Source organism: Scomber scombrus, chromosome 15, assembly GCF_963691925.1.
Source record: "Scomber scombrus chromosome 15, fScoSco1.1, whole genome shotgun sequence".
NCBI classification, from domain to species: Eukaryota; Metazoa; Chordata; class Actinopteri; order Scombriformes; family Scombridae; genus Scomber; species Scomber scombrus.
Window position 1 is genome coordinate 25888587 of NC_084984.1, and position 21450 is coordinate 25910036.

Below are 21450 nucleotides of genomic sequence, written 5' to 3' on the forward strand. Positions count from 1 at the left end.
TATAGCAGACAGATAGCAGCTAACAGTTGCTCTTATTGATCCGTCCCTCCGTCACCTCAACAAATCCCTGATAGAAACACAAACACTGGATTATATAGAAGTGTTATAGTAACGTTTCAAATTGGTTGTGGCAAAAATAAAGAAATTATTAGAACTTTGACTACGATTGGTTGATACGCCTGTAAATCAAGCAATCCTCTACCCAAACGTAGCCATATTCAAATCTTAGTGTTTTCTAAATGGAAGAATCATTTGACAAAAAATCTATTCAGACTTGCATCAGAATGAGGTAAATGGTCCCGTGAGATCTGAACATGTTGTGTAAAAGCTGTATTGGTTTTGTGTTTGTAGAGAGGAGTTGGGGGTAGAATATACTCAATATTAGACTATCTGCAGCTCTGACTTCAGATGTGAACAAAAAATAACCATGCAAGTATAAAAATATGTATATAAAACAATTTAACATTAATATGATTTACATGTAAAATAGTTCACTCCCCAGTATGAGTACATGAAATCTGTGCTGTTTCAGTGTTATCCTTATGGTTATCATAAACTGCATCCGTCTAAGACAGCTGACAGTCTATAAATGACTCTGCTTGTCATCTTTTCTCTAGAGTTTAGTCCCTCATAAAGTGCAGGATTGTTATTTGAGGTTGTCTGGTGGGTGGACATTAAAAACACATTAACAGACAAAATGGAAACTGTACTGTCAAAAGAGAAGACTGCTGTTGTAAGATGTGAGACGTTATCTGTCTGTCTGAAAACATGAACTTTGACCCTCTGAGTGTCTGACTCTCAGAGCGCTAAAACACAAAATCCAGGCTTCAAAACATCTTTTCAGACAATTCAACAAGGTATGATCCTGATCTGGAACGTAGCGCAGCTTCAACACTAAAACAACATTCCAGCTCTAATGGTATATTAAAATGTAAAGAGTAGTATAATAAAAGATATCACTGTGTTTCTTATCTTGAGTTATTACATTCATTACCTCACGGTTATTGTCGTCATATCTCAAACGACTGTCCACTGATTCTACAAGGAAGAAGTCAGGTTATAAATGATCCTGCTTATCACTCTAGGGATTAATGACCCTGAATGATAGATACTGGAGCTGAGATCTAATGGTACCGCAAATCTGATTGAAATCTGATGAATTTCATTTCTTTCATATGACGTTACATCTGATGAACCGTGCAAAGCATTTGAAGTTTTACACCGGACCTTATTTTGACCTTTCTCTCCCGGAGTCCAGGTGTCAGGATGGCATTGGGGACTATGATTAGATGCAAATGAAATCAGGAAATCCATGGAAACAACAAAGGTCTATGGCGTACTTATTGTTACTATGTCAATACAAGAAATATCACACAGTGTAAAGGTAACAGAGGACAGTCTGAGTAGAATTGTATGTTTGACTGTAATGCACCCCCAACAATCAGAACCCCTAACAACCAGCTGTACCACATTTCAACCCAACAAGAAACTCAATGGGAAGTTTGTTTGGACTGAGCACAGACGGATTATCAATGAACCTAAAGGAAAACAACGGCTTACATCTTACATCACCTCAACACCCGAATGAATGAACAAGTATAAAACAAGCATTTGTAACACAGAGGAAGAGAGGCCCAATCTACTTTACAATGCAGACAAAGCTACAACAAACTTGTACAAATACACTGCAAAACGATTCGAAAATGTACCTAAATGCTCTGTTTGTTTTGTAACCAGTTCTACTAAATCACGCAATACATACATATCGTTTTCATCAATTGGATTATGAAGTTCTTTTTGTGGTTAAAAGTCAAATGTCCAAATGTTTCTCCTGTAATAATGTCCCAAGAACACAACCACAGACTTTGCATACTCTGTTTCATTTCACACTTGCTGCACTTTCATTGTCCTGCTGGCAAAAAAATCCAGTCACTGCACCATCTCTTTTACACCTGATTACAATGGAGCAAAACACAGAAATCACCACGATAAAGAAATACAGATACGTTTGGGTTGACGAGAGACCTTTGAGAAACGGTGAGAGTCACGGGACCAGCAGTGGTAGCACAGGTATAGCACCGCTGCTAATTTATATTTGAAAAAAATGGTACAATGACACATTTCAGTATGGTCTGGTAATTGAAAATTGTGTTTGTTGTCTAAAAATTACAGTGGAATTGAGATGTATCCCCTTCTTTATCTGATATGTTTCTAGATATTCTGAACAGAACTTCTAGAAGTCTTCACTTGGACTACAGAGCCAAAAGGTTTAGGAAGAATTCTGTGAGAATAGAATTGTGAGATAGTTTCACTGTTTTTTTTTAAAGACAGCTGTGCAATATTTTTTTTCCTACAAGTAGGCAAGCATTTCTAACTTGTAGGGAATAAGGATACAAGTATCCTACTGACACCTTGGGCCGTATCTGTCAGTCACATGATCCTCTTCTTGCAGTCGATCATGACAGAATGTCAAGAATTTCCCTTGGGTGGACTCCTGATGGTATTAGTGTATTTTACAGTACTTTCATATTCATATTATTTCCTTCTGGTAGCAGCATGCCAACTAAACAGCTGCTAACCAGATAGTGCAAGAAACTACCCTAAGAACAAAAATGTGTGGTAGAGGTAAACAAGGGCCCTGTAAAATATGGACTGTTTATCGTCTCTTACACTGACCTGGCATGGTAGTTGTGGTGCCAGGCACTGCTCACTGTGTCCATCCTTCCTTGGTCTGGCTGCTGCTGACACTCCCCGAGCTTCGTTGAGTGCCACGAGTGAGGACGAGATGCCGTCTCACTGCGTCTGTGGGGGTTCATATACGAAGTGAGAGTTAGTGTATGAACAGCATTGGACTCATGGGTTAAAGTAAAGGGATGAGTCATTATCTGTAAAAGCAGTAAAGCTCTAAACAGCTCTCCATTACCTCACAGTAATGGTCAGAACATCTTCAGCCCTAAAGATATACACTTAAAAATAAAACATTCTTGGATGGATGATAAATGTTTGTACTCCTGTTGAGGTACAAACTGGTAAAGTTTGACCTGAGTGCGGCACCAGTAAAAAGGTGGTGTTGTTACCCATATAAAAAGGGTTTCTCCTCTGTACAAAGAGAAGCATTGAGGACACTGAGGTCATGTTTCTGGGAATTTGGCAAAACCAAATCACTTGTACTGTAGCCTTCAAAAAAACGCTTTTGGTTGTTTGTGTGAGGCGGATGCACAAGTATGACTTGTTTTGATGTTACGATTATAATAAGAAAAACCAAAACTCTGAAGAGGCAACTTTGATCTATGTGCTGTTTAACAGAAAGCTGCACAAGATTCCAACACTCACACCCCAGTCACGGTTTTTATTTTCAATACCACGTTTGTCTTCTTTCATCCTGGACAGAACCATTCATTCACAGAGCTCTATTAGCAGTATCACACTGCTGCAGGGAATCAAGCGATGAACAGAGTATATTATCAGAGCTGGAAAACTGATCATTTCAACATTATTATCCCACTGTGTCCTCCCACGGTAACACAACACACACACATACATGCACAGCTGCATGGTGTTATTCCTCAGAGATCTGACTCACCTTCTGCATGTTTCTGCCTCTCCCTTTCCTTCCAATGTAGGAAAGGCTGACATACTTTCACTTTTACAGTCATCTGCCATCTTAAGCTAATCAGTACCAGGTCATTTAATGGACTCTCTATAGTAAGAAGTCAGGCCTTTATTTATAGTTTTCCATGTTTGTATGTATAAGTATATTTGATCATACTGTCGTAGGAAAACGTTTGACCTGCATCCAAAAACACCATCAACTTTCTGTTAATGGTGTTTTCTATTATTCCACAGTACTCCATGTTTCTACATATTTTAATTCAGTATAATGTACATTCCCACAGCACTAATTCCACACATCATACTCACCACTCCACTACTCTTAGGTTCTGTTTTGACCATAAACACTGTATTTATTCACTATGTACTGTAATTCCAGTCACTTCAACTTTGCCGGTTTTTCAATCACTTTTAACCTGTCGTAAATGAAAGCTGGCACTTCCAATGCAGACATGTGACATTAAAAGCAATCAAGTGGGTCAAAGGGCATAATCCGTCCCTCTCCTGGTAGACTTTTAATGTCAAACATCTATCGGAAGCGTTGAATACCGATGATGGTAACGTGACATTTTTTCGGGGACAAAATAATTTGTTTCCGTTTGTGTTGATAATCTTTATGACATCACCGTCATTATATTTTTGAACGTGTTATCTGACCAGTTATGATAAAAGAGACGTCGCCTAGTACGGCGGTTACAATCATCTCCTCCTCTTCATATTTTATTCCGCTGCTCTGTATTTATCCACACAGATAAACAGGAAAAGATTTTATCTGAGTAAGTAGAAGACAGAGACATGAAAGCCTGCCATGTCTCTGAACCGCAGGGACCTGGGTAATGACAGGATGTGACTGGAATACCTCAACACCTTATCATCGCTGTTACACTTACAGATACCCCCCCCCCCCCCCCCCCCCCCCCCCCCTCAGTTTGAATTGGTTTGTGTTTGAAATCAAAGTCTTACTATAAAACCTGGTCCACGTTAATTCAGATACAATCCAAAATCTTTTTAAAAACCTTTTTGTCTCCATTTGGCCCTGGATGTACAAAAAGTTCATGTCAGAGTCACAGATGTTATATCCATTAAAGACTTAAATGTCACATCTGAATCAAAAATGTAATGTCCAAGTAAAACAGGCCATGTCCTCTAGACTGTATTCAAGACATAGATATAATGTCCAAGCATTAAATGTAAATGCTAAGTAACAAATGTTTTGTCCAAGTCATAAAGATCATATCCACATAATAATTAATGTATTGTCCGAGCCACAAACGGTGAGTCCAAGTCATAGATGTTCTGTCCAAGTATTGAATTGAAAAATAAACTTCATGCCAGAATCATAAACGTGGCATGTCTGAGTCACTGTGGTTATACAGGTCATAGATGTTCAAGTCATAAATACAAATGTCCGAGTTTTAAAATGAACGTCCAAGTGATAGACCTCACGTCCAAAGTCATAAAATGCATCATAACATCGTGTCTGAATCACATTTCTCATGTCTGAGTCACCGAAGTCCTCAATACTAGAATCTGAGATTTAAAAGGAATTAAAATTAACATCAACTAATTTAAAGCATGCTTATGGCTTTTATTTATGACCCATTACACCATTATTTCAGTCAAAGTTTTGCTTTTTGTTTTTGTCTTCAAACAGAACTAAGAAAATGGTGGTGCTGTTTGCCAGATGCAAATTTGAAACTGGCCCTGTTTGAGTCCAAAGTTGTCACGTCCCCAGTCTGAGTTGAGCCATGATGAAAAAATGATGATTGGAATGAGACTCCATTACTCTAACAATGATCACATTCAGTTCAAAACGAGTGATTTTTAATTGTCAAACGCCTTTCTTTGCTAAAAAGAGTCAGTCATGTCTGTACATTAAGAATTCCTCTTTCAATGGCAACCACATGAAAACTTTCAGGAAAAATCTCAAACAGTCACGAGTTTCTTTTTGCATAACTGACCCAAGCAAACTTCAATCTTATCCTGAATGCCTCTCGTCTCTCCGTGTAAACAAACTGAACATGTGACCTGTTTTACCTCGAGGTGAATCTGAGGACTTTGGAGATGAGGCCGGTCGCCAGGCTGTTGACGCTGGCCTCGGACGGCGACCGACATAGCGCCCCTTCCGACCGGCCCAGCTCCGCTTTCTTCTGTTTCTTGCGGAGCTTCCTGCGATAGAACACCTCCAACAGCTCCATGGTCTCGATCGAAAGTCCACTTTATTAAAAAGTTTCTTTCTACTGCTTTCAGCTCTGCTTTGTCCTACCTTTGGAGTTTGATTGTTGTCTCTTAGAAAGACTACTGACTACTCCCCACTCTTTACCACAGTTTGGCGTTTTTCCTTCTAGAAACCTTCAAGAAAACCTGTTTTTTAGCTTCTATTCAACTCTACTCTCCCCCAACCATTCCCTGACATCTCTTCCTGTACTAAAGACTTCCAAAAGCCCTTTACGAAAATCTGTTTTTCTAATTGAAAGTATTCTACTCTACCCAAGGTCACCGCTTGGATCTCCATCCATCTTCTTCTGCCATATCTTTTCAAAACTTTTCCTGCATGCGTTGTTTTTTTAACTTCTAAACTAAGAACCTCCCTTTCCTCTCCTACCTGTATATTTCATACTAACAAAAACTACAAAAAAGGATGAAGGCCCTGCATTTTCTATTCATATCTGCTCCTCTTTTCCAACGAAATTCCATCAAAAAGACTCACGTCGACCGATCCCGTCTCTACTGCCAACTGATCTATCTCTTTGCTCCAGTTCCAGTAGTCTGGTGCTGGCAGGTCGGATTGACTGGCGCTCCACTGGCCCCCGGCCCCAAACTCGTTAAGCAAATGAAGCAATTAAGCGTCATTAGGCCGTCGTACGATAAAAGGTCGAAGTAAACATCCTCAGTCTGGAGCTGCTGGACGGTAGCTGGTGATGTGGTGCGTGAGTGAGAGACACTGAGAGTATGAGGAGAGAGAGAGAGAGAGAGGAGGGAGGAAAAGAGGGAGGCAGGGTGAGAGATAATGAGAGAATGAGTAGCAAGTAGGGGAGGGAGGATGGACGGAGATAAGAGCTGTTAGTGAGAAGACACTGAGGAATGAAGCAACTGAAAAACTGATAGAGAGCTGGTGGAAAGAGAGGAAATAGCACGGGAGATAAAGGGAAGGGAGGATTAAAAAAGGCAGAAGGATGAGAGCGTGAGCTTCACAAAATCTTTTCAGTCTTTTAGTCAAGGAATTAAACTAAAATTGAGAATAACTTTAGGAGAGGGAGAGGAGTAAAGAAAAAGTAATAATGGGCACAAAGGTGAGAGACGAAGAAATGGAGCAGTGAGAAAGAGGAGGATGGTGAAGGAAGAGAAGGGAGGAAAGATAAACATGGAGAGAGATGGTGAAAACAGTGGAATATTGAGTTTATTGCAGCAGACTTGGATTTTGAAGCCGCGGGGAGAACGATGTCTCATGATGCAGCATGTGGTTCTTCACTGAACAATGAACTACTATTGACTGTTAGGTTATCACTGTGGACTGGACTCTAAAAGCAATGTGAGACATACTGACGGAGGTTAGAAACCGCTGATCAGTGCTGGGCAAGCTACCTGAAAAATGTAATGAATGACTTTTTGTTAACAAAATCTATGACAAAAAACAGTAGTTGACAACCTTTTCAATCATAGTGACATGGGTCTATACATGGCACTGTCTGTTGGTCTGTACAGTACACCACTTTGGTCCAGACTGAAATAACTCAACAACTATTGGATGGATTGCCATGAAATTTTGTACAGACACACAGTACCAGTCAAACCTTTAGACACACATTCTCATTCAAGTGAAGGCTGGATAGTGTGTCCAAACTTTTTACTGGTACTGTCATGTACCCCAAAAAAACAGATAAATCTATGGACTTAAGTAACCACCGCACTTTTCAGCAGGTTGACATTTTTGGTTATGAGTGAAATTTCTCGATATCTAGTGGATTGCCATGAAATCTGGTACACACAAAAATGTTCACTATAGGATAATTCATACTAATATCAGTGACTTGTCCTGTAGTGGCACGATGAGGTTGTCATTTCAGGTTCAAATAATATATTTTGACCATTATTGGCTAAATGGCTACAGACATTCATGGTCCATGTAGAATAAATTCTAATGACTTTGGTGGTCCTCATCTTGTACCAAAATTTCAATTTGAAGGTAAATCTTATTAGTTTACATATGTGTAATTTTACATTTAAACTCTGTAATCCTGGATGCAAATTTAGCAAACCTTTTTTTCATTAAAAACATAACGCATAGTCTTCTTTTAAATAGATGATTACATTTTTATTCATACACCGCAATGAAAACACTATTTGACTAATTAATTACATTTGACAGTCTACAAATGAAACTAAATACACACATTTCTTTTCTTTCTTTGAAAAAAACGAATCTTTTTCTATTGTTGCTATGTTATACCATGCTGAAACTGTTTCTATTGGCTGTCTCATCCCGTTGTGTTGAGCGTGATTGGGTGATCTGACTGCCATCCAGGAAACTGGCCAGTGACAACTGTGCCCACCATAAATTTGAATGTGGTTTAGTGGTTTTTGGTTGTTGTGTTTACAGCAAATCCTTATCATGGCATTAATAACTCTAAAGTTAGTTGTTGACTGATTTACTGACACTTTGTATTTCTAATTCCAGAGACATGTTCATCAAGGCAAAGTGCCGACTGTCGGAGGGAAATGTAAAAAAAAGAAAGAAAAAAAACATACTACAGGCGCTTCCTCAGAGGATGAATGTGAAGAAGTCATTTTTAAGAAAACAACAGATGTGAATGTTTTCTAGGTGGTTATTGTGATATAAATAATATTTGACCCATTTAAAAAAAACAAAAAAAACAACCCCTGATCAGTCCACCAGATTGAATAATACTGCTGTTGTCATAGCTATCTTCATCGTTCATCTGGTGTTCCTTAACCAGTTGAGAAATTAGTAGAACAAAAGAATTTGATAGATTTTACCTATTTTGTTTCGGTCCAATCAGATAGTCTTTGCAAAAGGGCAAACACAACCTCTGCCGATGGCCAGGACAGCCTGGTGACTTGCTTTGATGCATTGTGGGGATGTTAGTTTCAACAACTTCACTTCAGCCCTTCATACCTTTTCTCACACACGTCCAAACACACATACTGACACAGATTCATTTACTCAATGGTGTTAAATATTTCAGTTTGATCTGAAGTTAATGTAAACATTAGCTTGAGTAGGATGTTGATGGCAGATACCATAAACAACTCCAAGAAATGAAATGTACATAGTTGGTAACCAGTGCCAACATGTACAATGATTGGTGGTATGGTAAATTGACAATCACTGCATCTGCAACTGATTGTAGCACAACTACAACAGGCATACACATTTGACTGTTGAAGAGTACTGTTGTATTTATTGGACCATAAAAGAATAATATATTAAAAATAATGTATGCATTTCTCAACAGTAACAGGATGTTATTCATTAATGAGAAGCATGTCCGATATTCCAAGGTAACCGACTGTACTTCACACAACAGCGTATCACCTGTGAGACCATGAGAGGGCTGAAGAACCAGGAGTGACAAGATATCATTGGATGGTTGGGTACAGAATTAAACCCAGGGACATGAAGGCAAACAGAGGCATGACATACAAAGATTGAACACAGAGGCAGAACATGCAAACTCAGCACATAGGCATCAGTCTGACTCAAACCTGTCAGACAATGTTTTGCTCATCTATGTTGTCCTTGAGTTTGAGGACCAAGTCACCCATTATGAGTCCAGTGGTGCCAAAACAAAAAGTCTTGAACCTCTCCTTCAAATACAAAAAAGCACAAATTGCCTCAAATACACCATGAACATAATTCCCTACTTTCTATGACAAGTCATCATGCTGGATGGTAGGATTTGTAACACAATATGGGTACGTAGTAATTTAAACTGGATGGTCATTTCCACAAAATCATCCAGGAAGTAGCTCTGCAATCCGATGGCCAGTGTAATATGCATTCTGGGTGAAAACCTTTAATTTGGACTGTTTTAAAACTGCCAAAATGCACATTTGATGGCTGAATTAAATTGGACTTGATAAAACACCTCAATTCAAACTATCAGTAAAATATGATCTGGACAAATTGTCATATCCATCAATGCGAATAATACCCAGATTAGAAAAAATATGGCTTGTGTTTGTTTTGAAGAGATATAAGAGAAATGTTTGGCCCAAACCTGTTATGTACTGTATGTGTAGCAGCGTGAATCATTTTTAAATCCCCTTTTCCAACAATGATAACTGCTAATGATAAGAAACTTGCTTACATTTTTTAGATCAAGCATTGGAACAAGGTTTACGGGGGAGAACAGGCACCAAACTGGTTACTACAAACTGGCTAATAAGCATCAACTATAGTTTGTAATACAAGATATTAGTCAATTTTAACCACTATGTCTAAACCTTACATTGTGATTAATTTATATAGTATTAAGTAGGATTTTAAAAGTATGTAAATGATCTCATTAAAGTACATTTGTAAGAAATTTCCCTGACTGGTGATAGAAAACTGAGTAGCTTTTACTTATGTCTTCCTTACCCTGATTTGGCACTTAGAAATGGGAATAGACCCTTTTTGAAGATGTGTCATCATCATCATCATCATCATCATCATCATCATCATCATCATCATCATCATCATCATCATCATCAATCCTTTATTTATTTTTGTATTTAATTCAAGGTTTGTAGTGTAATTTTACAAAAGCTGAACCATTCAATTTTATTAAATTAGATTGAACTACTACAGGTTTTAAACATTACTGTACATATTTAAACATCACATCTAAAGTTAAAGTTTGACATGATTTTAATCTGTTTTATACCTTATTTAAAATACTTTTTCATAATTTTACAATCTTGATCATGTGTTAACTTTACTGAGGGGGTTTGATTGTAATAATTGATTGTAATAATTGATTGTAATAATTTAGGAAAAATCTTTAAAACCTTTAATGAGCCAATCTGTAAAGTTATTGTTTTTGCACTTTATTTGGATGAGGATTTAGCTTTAATTTTACATTGTTTTGTTTGCCAGCTGTATGATTTGACTGTTTTTAATTTTTTTTAATTTTTTTTTTTTTTTACAGTGTATTGTGACCTCTTCCAGGGCTACTGTGACTTTGACCTCTTCCAGTGCCCCTGAATTCTCCTCAACAACTATTTGATCTTCATTAAGACATCTGGTCCTCTCAAGGACTCCATGCTTGATTACAGTGATCAAGGGTGACTGTAATCTCCTTTAGGATCCACATCATGTCCAATAAAGGCTTTTCTAGGACCCTTCTATAACAAACTCAAGGACTCCATGATTCCTTAAGGACCACGGTACTCCACTCACTATTATTTCAGTATCAGTAACAGAAGAAGAAGCAGCTGCAGGTTAAATATACAGGTGTTGGTACCTCTGCAGGTATAGCTCCTACCACTGTAACAACAAGTGGCCATGATTCCCAACACACCAATAGCTGGATTCCTGGGAATCATGTGTCATGGGAATGTCGTCAGATGTGTCTGAGAACACAGACAGTAAAGGATGGCAGGACTATGCTCAAGTACTCTCCCTTTGTAGTGTCCAAATCAGGTGTCAAGGCTGCTACTGTCTGCCTGAAGGTGCAGAGCTGTGTGTGTGTGTGTGTGTGTGTGTGTGTGTGTGTGTGCTCTAGTTTCATCAGAACACACATGTGTATAACCAAGCTTTACATAAACACTGGGAGCAGAGGGGAAAGTGCTAGTCTTGTGCAATCCAAAGAGCCAAAATATCTACATTCCAACAATTTTCAGAGCTTTCTGATACTACTGCCTATTTTGTTTGTTGTGGAGAAGTAGAAACAAAAACATAAAAATGAGATATTGTAAGTATTGCAGCTAATTGTTGAGCAACCATGCCTGAGTACACTGACTGCACATATCATCTTCAAAGTCCCGTCCTCAGTCGGTTACTTGACTGTTAATAAAACTTAGCCGATGGGGGTTTTTAGGGAGTTTCTCCTTATCTGAACTGAGGGTCCAAGGATAGAAAGGGTTGTATGTTGTAAAGTCTCCTGAGACAAATTTGTTATTTGTGCTGTTTAAAATTGAACTACAGGATGGAAAGCAGAGACCTGATTGGTTGAGGTAAGAGCCATGTGGAAAATATAATTATGTTATTTATGATGAACAATTAAGAGAAAAAATGTTTGTACTAACAAAGTTTTATTCAAACTGTTTTTATTGCCTTGTTTGTGTGTGTGTGTGTGTGTGTGTGTGTGTGTGTGTGTGTGTGTGTGTGTGTGTGCAGGGTGTGTCTCTCTGAACAGAGACCTTATCTGTTGCCGTGGGAAACTGTTCCACCAGCCCATAATAATAATCTCTCTGATCTTCCCGGAAACCAAAATTGGAGAGAGAGAGAGAGAGAGAGAGAGAGAGAGAGAGAGAGAGAGAGAGAGAGAGAGAGAAAGAGAGAGAGAGAAAGAGAGAGAGAGAGAGAGAGAGAGAGAGAGAGAGAGAGAGAGAGAAATTGAGAGGTGGACAAAAGTGAATCCAGAGGAATCCACACTTGTGTGTGTGTGTGTGTGTGTGTGTGTGTGTGTGTGTGTGTGTGTGTGTGTGTGTGTGTGTGTGTGTGTGTGTGTGTGTGTGTGCATGTGTGTTTGTGTGGACATGTATGTGTGTGACCCTTTCCATGTGTCTGTTTGACACGTGAAACACCTCAGCTTGAGGTGTCCACAGTGAAGCTGCACCACCCACAGGGTCACAGGGGACAGCTGACCCTTCACATACAGCTATGTATAAGGTGTAAGTGTGTGTCTGTGTGAGTGTGTAATAGCCTGTATGTGTGTGTTTGGGATGTACTGAAACTGTATTAAAAGTATGCAAGCTTGTGTGTCCTTTATATGGAGGTATGGATGGTAGTGGTACCACTTCCGTAATGAGTCCTGGTCTCTGATTGCTTGTCAACAATTTAACGACCATTTTAATTAGACTGCAGGTAACCATAGTAACGGTAGTGATTTTACTCTATGTTATCATTTAACTCACTCACTAAAGAACCCCTAAAAACCGCTCAAGGGCTCTGGGGACCCCTTCATGGACCCATATAACCTCTTTAAGGACTTATGGAACTAACTTGAGGATCTCTGCTACCTCCTCAAAGACTCCCAGATCATTCTCAGGGATCTCCGCTACCTCCTCAAAGACTCCCAGATCATCCTCAGGGATCTATGGTACCTCCTCAAAGACTTCCAGATCATCCTCAGGGATCTCTGGTACCTACCCATAGTGCAAAGACTCCAGGATCATCTTCAGGAATCCCTGCTACCTCCTCAAATAATCACAGATCATCCTCAGGGATCTCTGCTACCTCCTCATATAATCCCAGATCATCCTCGGGGATCCCTACTACCTCCTCAAAAACTCCAGGATCATCCTTGGGGATCTCTGCTACCTCAATGACTCCCGTATCATCCTCAGGGATCCCTGCTACCTCCTATAACAATCCTGGATCATCCTCAGGGATCCCTGCTACCTCCTATAACAATCCTGGATCATCTTCAGGGATCTCTGATACCTCCTCAAAGACTCCAGGATCATCCTTGGGGATCTCTGCTACCTCAATGACTCCTGGATCATCCTCAGGGATTTCCGGTACCTAAGCAAATACTCCCGGATCATCCTCAGGAATCTTGGGTATGTCCTCAAAGGCTCCAGGATCATCCTCGGGAATCCCTGCTACCTTCTCAAAGAATCCCGGATCATCCTCAGGGATCTCTGATACCTCCTCAAAGACTCCAGGATCATCCTCAGGAATCCCTACTACCTCCTAAAACACTCCTGGATCATCCTCAGGGATCTTTAGTATATCCTCAAAGACTCCAGGATCATCTTTGGGGATCTCTAGTATATCATCAAAGACTCCAGGATCATCTTTGGGGATCTCTGCTACCTCAATGACTCCTGGATCGTCCTCAGGGATTTCTGGTAGCTAAGCAAATACTTCCGGATAATCCTCAGGAATCTCGGGTATGTCCTCAAAGACTTAGGGATCATCCTCAGGAATCTCAGGTATATCCTCAAAGACTTCAGGTCCATCCTCAGGAATCTCGGGTATATCCTCAGGAATCTTGGGTATATCCTCAATGACTCCCGGATCATCTTCAGGGATCTCTGATACATCTTGAAAGACTCCTGGATCATCCTCAGGAATCTCTGGTATGTCCTCAAACATTTCCAGACCACCCTCAGGGATCTCTTGTACCACACAAAGACTCCTAGCATATCCTCAAGGACCTCTCAGATCTCATCAAAGACCACAATATGTAGGCTAAATGAACCACTGCCACACAAAAGCTCGCTCTCTGATTGGCTGGAAGGTGTCTGTTAATACCTTATAACAGGACGCTTAGTGTCTCAATAGTTTTGGTCAAAGGTTTAACCACCATTCTAAAAGGTATATTAAACTGCAGGTAACCATAGCAACAGTAGCGTCCTGATTCTTCAGACCATGTTAACAAACCTAATCATGACTTAAACATAAACCAAAGTGTAGTGTGTGTGTGTGTGTGTGTGTGTGTGTGTGTGTGTGTGTGTGTGTGTGTGTGTGTGTGTGTGTGTGTGTGTGTGTGTGTGTGTGTGTGTGTCTGTCATGGACTACTTTCAGGGACAAATTCCCGACTAAAGACCAGTTAATTAGGGTCCCACTTGGGGACAAAAGCTGTGTGTGTGTGTGTGTGTGTGTGAGGAACTTTATGTTACACTGGTGTGTGTGTGTGTGTGTGTGTGTGTGTGTGTGTGTGTGTGTGTGTTTTGTGCAACGATGTGATGATGTCGTCGTAGAAAAATGTGGTGATTCAACTAAAGAAACATCTGAGGAGGAAAGGAGAGAAAATGAAAGGAAGAGAAACAAGGTGAGGCAAGACTGGGGAGGAGAGGAAAAGAGTAGGGAAGGTAAGGAAATGTGAGGAGAAGAGGAGATTAGGAAATAAAAGAAAAGGAAATAAGGAGTCAGAGAAAGGAAAGAGGAGGACTGTTTATAAATCATTGTCCTCTCTAGATTAACACCCAGTCTCATGAGGCTCTGGCCCGCTTCCTGTTTTTGGACCAATCAGATACAAGCATTGCAACCCCCCAACTCCTCCCTTGTCTCTCCTAAGTGTTATCTGATAACCACCCAGAGCCCAGGGGATTGTGGGAGAACAGTCATTCTGGCTGTTTATGTGACTGTGTGAGAGCAACAGTACCCAACATTTTAATGACTCTGCTGTTACACTGCTAACAATGCTGATGCTCAAAGGCACTGTAGCAGGACGGCAGCTCATATCTGACTTGAAACCTGCAGGATGTGCACTGTAACTGCTCCGTCACCCTTCCAAAATAAAACAATTAATATGTCCTGCGGCTGCAGGCTCAAACTCAAATTCTTCATACTCTGCAGTGAAGTTTCAAGAAGTTTAAAGGACCCACAGTCATGAAGATTTGGAGCCAAGAGTCGAGTACAGGCTTCAATTTTTTCATTTCTAACAGACTATAATGATAACAACCGGTACCCAGATGATACCGCACACAAAATCAACAAGAGTACATCTCTGTAGTCACACCAGCACCGCCATGAGGCTGTGATGTTCATTACACACAGACACAAGCAAAAACACACACACACATACTGTATTTTCAGAACTTGACCTCCATATTAGGATGAAACCGGCTGTAGCAGAGTGTCAGTATTTATAGACTGTTTGTACGGACTGAGTTTAGACACAACACTGTGAGAGAGAGAGAGAGAGAGAGAGAGAGAGAGAGAGAGAGAGAGAGAGAGAGAGAGAGAGAGAGAGGAGGAGGGTGGTGGTAAAGATACCATATTGTTGAACCAGGAAACTATTAGAGCAGATTAGATGTACAGGCCTCATACATTCACACACAGAAACACAAGTGAGTGCACTCTGCTCAATGCAAAACACATCAGCTGACAACCCTCTCTTTTATATACAACTTTTTTGCATTTGCAACACTTGGCAATTTGAACCTTGAACCCTGATTACGTTTATTATAATCACACATAACTAATCTATCTGCAAACTGTTTACAGACACAATATCAGCATGCACAACCAAAGCATGATTAAAGGACAGGTTCAGAATTTTTCAAGTCTACGTTAACCAGCAGTCAGGTGTCCATATGAACACCTAAAGAGGTTTTCCTCTCTGTAATCATTCATCCTGTTCATACTGACTATTCAAAGATCTCTTTCTAATGTGCTTTCAATGGAAGTGATGGAGGAAAAAATCCACAGTGTGTCCACACAGTCATTTAAAAGTAGATGTGAGGATTCATCAGTCATATCAAGTGATATCTGACACATTTACAGTCTATTTAGTATCAAATTCCCTCTTAGTGTTTCCCTGTTGAGCTGTGGTGGAAGTGTAGTAACAAAAAGAGGAACTTTGGCACTAAAAACACTGTAACGTTGAAACATAGAAGACTTGATGTGACTCATTTGGACGACTGAAGCCTCATATTAGCTTCAGATCAACTTTTAAATGCACTGTGGACTTTTCCTCAATCACTTACATTATAAGTGCATTATGAAGGGATCCTCTAATGGTCAGTTTGAATAGGGGGATTGATAAGAGTAAGAAAAACATGTTGCAACATTGACGTTTCAATATTTAACCAAAACCACCATTGATGAGTGTGTAGACTGAGAGGTGTTGCCCAACCCTTTATAAATCTGGCATACACTAAATTAGACCGTTAACTAATAGTAACACCTCTCATTTTAATGCAACACAATTCAACAGCGGCACAAACTACAGCCTCCAAAATGAGTGGTTTAATTTTTTTTTTTACAAGGTGGACCTAATAAACTCATGTTGATTTAGGTAAATGTTGTCAAAATGTTACAGGTAAACATCTAAAATGTGGAGTCTTAAGATAAGTGTCACCTGCAGAGTGTGAGAGGGTTTAGGGGCCGTCAAAATCACCCATTCAAATTAATTTCAATGATCAACAAACAAGCTGTCCTGTGCCATGATGATGCAGCTGATGAACACACAGGAAACACTGTGAGCTGGTTACCATGCCAACGTAAGCTGTTTGTTTTCCTGTTGAGCTAAGTTTGAACCCTGAATCGCAAACATACAACGGGACACTAATAAATCCTCTGATTATAACACATACACAAACACACACACACAAAGGAAGCACAAGACAGGACATCCTACCACCAGGGGCCGTGACCTGCTCAGCTGACAGCAGTAACCCTGTCACTGATTTGATACCATTTCCTGTTTTAACCCGCAGCGTGTGTGACCGACAAACACTTTCAGAAAAAATAAAGAAGATTTATCGACACTGGAAGGAACCGGTGTCGTTAAACCGGACAGGAAGTCTTGGTCAGTGACATTCTAGTGTTTTGTTTCTTGTACATGGTGTGAAGTGATGGAGGGTCTCAGCGCTCTCCTACCTGTTCTTGATGCGTAGTTGGACTCCTCCTGCTGAACATGGTCTGCTGCGGCGGGAAGACGTCGGTGTGTCGTCAGTGTGTTGTCGTTGTTGATGGTGTGGTAGTGGGGGCGATGGAGAAGAAGGAGGGGGAGGAGACGGAGGAGGAAGATCAGGGAGGGAGGGAGGTGAGGTGCCAAACTCCTCAATGTATCCTAGGTCAAACTCCCTAAAGAAGAAGACAGAAAATAAAAAACATTAGTCCTGCTTGACCTGCATGATGTTTATTAGAGCCCGACCGATAAATCAGCCAGCTGATACCATTGGCCGATATTGGCTTATCAATGATATATCAGTATCAGTGAATTTGTTGTCCAATATGCACTGCTTTTTTTTTTCTAAAGTTTTGGAAGCATTTTCTTTTCTCAGTTCAAGTTGAATGTTTTTTTTCATGTATTTTTTCATCTATAGTAATTTATAATAATTAAATTCCCAGAAGTTTACTGTTTCAAGCTTATTGATTTTTTACTCCCTAACATCGGTATTGGCTTCGGCCACAAAAATCCAGTATCCGTCACACCTGATTTTTTGACTTTTGAGATGTAAAGTGCTTTTAATGTGAAATATCTGTCTGAAATATAGAGTTTCATTGATGACAGAGAGACAGCCTCAATATGGATTTGACAACTCATTTTGATATTTTCAGAATATTGTTCTTTTCCTGTCATTCTTTCAAGTAAACAAAAATTATCCAGATCAGATTTTCTGGCCTGCGTCAGATTGGCTAACCCACAACCATCAGATCACCTCCAGATGAACCACATGGCTACCAACATAAACCAGGCCTGCTTAGTTCAAGTCCGACCGGTTCAAACCGGACCGCCTGCATCTCTCTGTTTTATTTTCCTATAACATCACATTCACATTTCAGTCATTTATCACTACTGAGCGTGCTCAGTTAACTACCATTCAAACGTCAGTTGTTGAATTAACAATAGTGAGAAGGTCAGAGTTCAGAAGTCAAACGATGCTGGAATGATTCTTCTCCGAGTCCTTTTGTTATTCAAACAAAGAGAAAGAAAAAGACTTCATGTTTAAGTATGTGGGCCAGTGAATCACCTGTCCACCCAACAACACAAACACACACACACACACACACGTACACACATTCAAATTGGATAAACAGGTTAATTCAGATGACTGTTTGCTGACTATTTATTTGTACACCTGTAATTAAAGGAACAGTCCAACATTTAGTGTTTTGTTTTTATCGGTTTCATCTCTGTTTATCTGGCATAGAGAGGTCCGCAATATCTTTAAGCTAGCTTAGCATAAAGAGTGGAACCAGGGGGAAACTGCTAGCTTAGTTCCATCAGAAAAGCAAAAAACCCACTCTCCAAAAAACCTCAGTACTCTCTGAGGTTGAACCTGCCCACATACTTATTAGTGTATGCAAGTGCACAGTATGGGATATGTGTCGCACACAGTCATAATGTTGCAAGCTTATCTAGTTAGGGTGCAGACACACTAAATCTGTTGATGGTTATCAAATCGACGGATCCCATTAATTTTCTATTAAGAGCAGATGATACAGCCGTGCAGTGCTTGATGTAGACGGCGCAGTGAGTTGACAGACCAACTGCTGTATCGGAATTTTCATAATCAATCTCAACGTTATGCAAATGAGGTTTATCCATGTCGAAAACCGCCGAGCAAAAACCAAACGCCCAAATTTGCCGTTCTCACCCACCACATCACCCACCAGCCAGGGTGTACAGTGGTCCGGTGCGTCCAGATCTGTCGATGCCACAGTAAAATCTGTCTTTAGATGATAAAAGCATCTTAAAATGTAGATATTTGGTTGTGTCAGTATGACGATGTAGACTGATGCTTCTGAGCTTTTGGCAGGACTGCTAAGACAAAAAGGCAGCTCCCTTTAACTGGAATTATGCTTCTCCAAAGATATGCATTAATGTCTCCCAATCCATGCAGAGAGGGGTGTTATGGGTAGGTTTCGGATGCTCACAGAGGAAGCCTTTAATCTAGATGCATCATACCAAATAAGTGCGTCAAATAAGCCATGCCTGCCGCTGGTGTTCACATACCATGTCAGAAGCGCCACCTCTGAGGCTTCATCATCATCATCATCATCATCATCATCATCATCATCATCATCATCATCATCATCGTCACTCCCTCGCTCTCCTCCAATATAGTTCAGAGCCCGCATGCCAAAAAAAAATCACTGCCGTCCTCTGCTGGCCAGATCATCAATCTGATTGTAGTCTTACATTTTTTTTACCCGGCTGATAATTCAACATTTAAACATGCTTTTAACACCACAGTTTAACCTGTATACACACAATTCCTTGGCATGTAAACACATATGGTAAAGATCTTGCATGATTATACAATTAAGTTACTCCAGTCCAATCACATGACGCAAAAGACAAACTGACAGAGAGAAGAGAGAATTCAAATAGGAAATGAAACTAAACGTGTGTGTCCTTTTCCCATTTCTCTCTTTAAATGATTTCCCTATTGTCTTTCATATATTTAAATTATGTGAAATAATATGATGTGCTGTTAAAACTACCCAAAAGATGATGTGAGTTCTACACATTTTCTATAGATTTTTTTGTCCTTATTGACTTTAAACTGTATGTAGATATTATATTTTGGGTCCCTCAGATTCACAATGATCCTGTGGTTCAAGTACAGTTCAGGTAACTGTTAAAAATAAGCCTTCAATATCTTAAAATATATGTAAAAAAACACTGTTGTCATCCTATAACAAAAGCCTCAGTCATTAGTTTCCTGCCTCCACCCTGCAGAGCCATTTAAACCTTCAACCCTTTATAAACAGACATGATTAAAGAACACAATACACTGTCAAACACACACACACACACACACACACACACACCACAAACACACCCAGACTCACCGTACTGTATGCCACTAATCAAGGAGTTTCCACCGCTGCGCATTCAGAACACACTTCATACATCGGATTTAAAAAACACTCACACACACACACACACACACACACTCACTCGCAGGTGCACAGAGAGAAAGGCCCATTTAAGTGGAACCTGTCGAGCTGGTCAGAGGAATGCGCGGCAGCCACAACACCCTGAAATCACCTGAACAGGAGGCACCGCGTTGTCACATTCCACTTTCCATCTCATCACACACACACCACTCTCTCTCTCTCTCTCTCTCTCTCTCTCTCACCTGAGTTCGATAGCGTGGCATCCGGAGGTTAAACGGCAGCGCTCACCCGGAGGAGAGTCTGATTCCTTCTAACCTTCAGTTTAACTGCGTAAAAACGTTGCCTCCTTTTTTTAAATTCTTGAGGATTTGCCAGGTTGTATTTGGCGCAGGGGGGGGAGATGATAAATTCCCACAAATTATACACAAAGTGACAGACAATCATGGGACACATGTGGCAGAGGGTTTTTTTTTTCTCCATTCCATTCAGTTCAAAAGTTCATGAGAAAATGTTCAGCGATGCCCTATCTGGAAGTTTTTAGGAAATCCTTGCAGAAACATTCCCGGATCTGCACCAAAAAGGAATCAGTTCCTTACCCTGACAGGACCAGGACCAGGTCCAAGACCGTCCACCAAGGCTTAATCCAAATCTGGTAACGGGTAAACTGGATTTTTAAAGCTGATATCCACTAACAAAAGTGCTCGGTGGAGGCTAATACACAAAATAAAAATCTGGTTGTCGGAATGAGGATGTAATTTGTCTTACGAAGTGAAAAAAAGTAAAAATAACCAGGAAGAACCAGGAAGTACTGCAGGAAATATTACAGAAAATACTATTCATGGAGACTACAAAACATCACCAGGAGCCAAAAATGCATTATTTTATTTATTGTTTTTTATAAGGAACTATGCACAATATTAAATAAATGTTTTTTTCATTAATGTATTCATTGTAGCAGTTTGAAGCCTGTTTACATACAGTCAGCTGTGGTTGCAGATACACTGTATATTATGACAGGAAACCCTCACAGAGAGGAGCACCGACCCCCACGTTATTTGACTCAAATTCCATTCTCAAGTCATGTGACAGCAACTAAACCGTTTCCATGACAACCGTGCAACTCCATGTGCTGAGGAAGGCCACGAGATTCGGTTGAAAGCTGAGGAAACAACTAATAGGTCTTTAGAGTTATCAATGTTAGCTTTTTTTTTCTTCAAAGCTCATTGTTTACTGTTTTTTGGTTAATCCAGTTAATTATCCTTGGCTGGATTACACCCCCCCAATGGCAAAAAAATGACCTGCTGGGCCCCTCTTAACCCCCACCATTCCTGACTCTCTGTGCAGTCTCTCCGAGCTAGAAT

At 40.1% G+C, this 21450-nt stretch overlaps 1 protein-coding gene across 1 annotated transcript in view; it reads right to left on the reverse strand.

Annotated features, from left to right (window-relative positions):
• The window catches only part of shroom3 (shroom family member 3), a 68934-nt gene that overhangs the window by 25005 nt on the left and 22479 nt on the right, over positions 1 to 21450 (reverse strand). The window contains exons 3-4 of the mRNA XM_062434822.1: positions 17117 to 17323; positions 2677 to 2802 (exon numbers count right to left, since the gene is read on the reverse strand). Of these exons, the coding sequence (XP_062290806.1) occupies positions 2677 to 2802; positions 17117 to 17323 (333 nt within the window). The remainder of the gene's footprint in view (positions 1 to 2676; positions 2803 to 17116; positions 17324 to 21450) is intronic.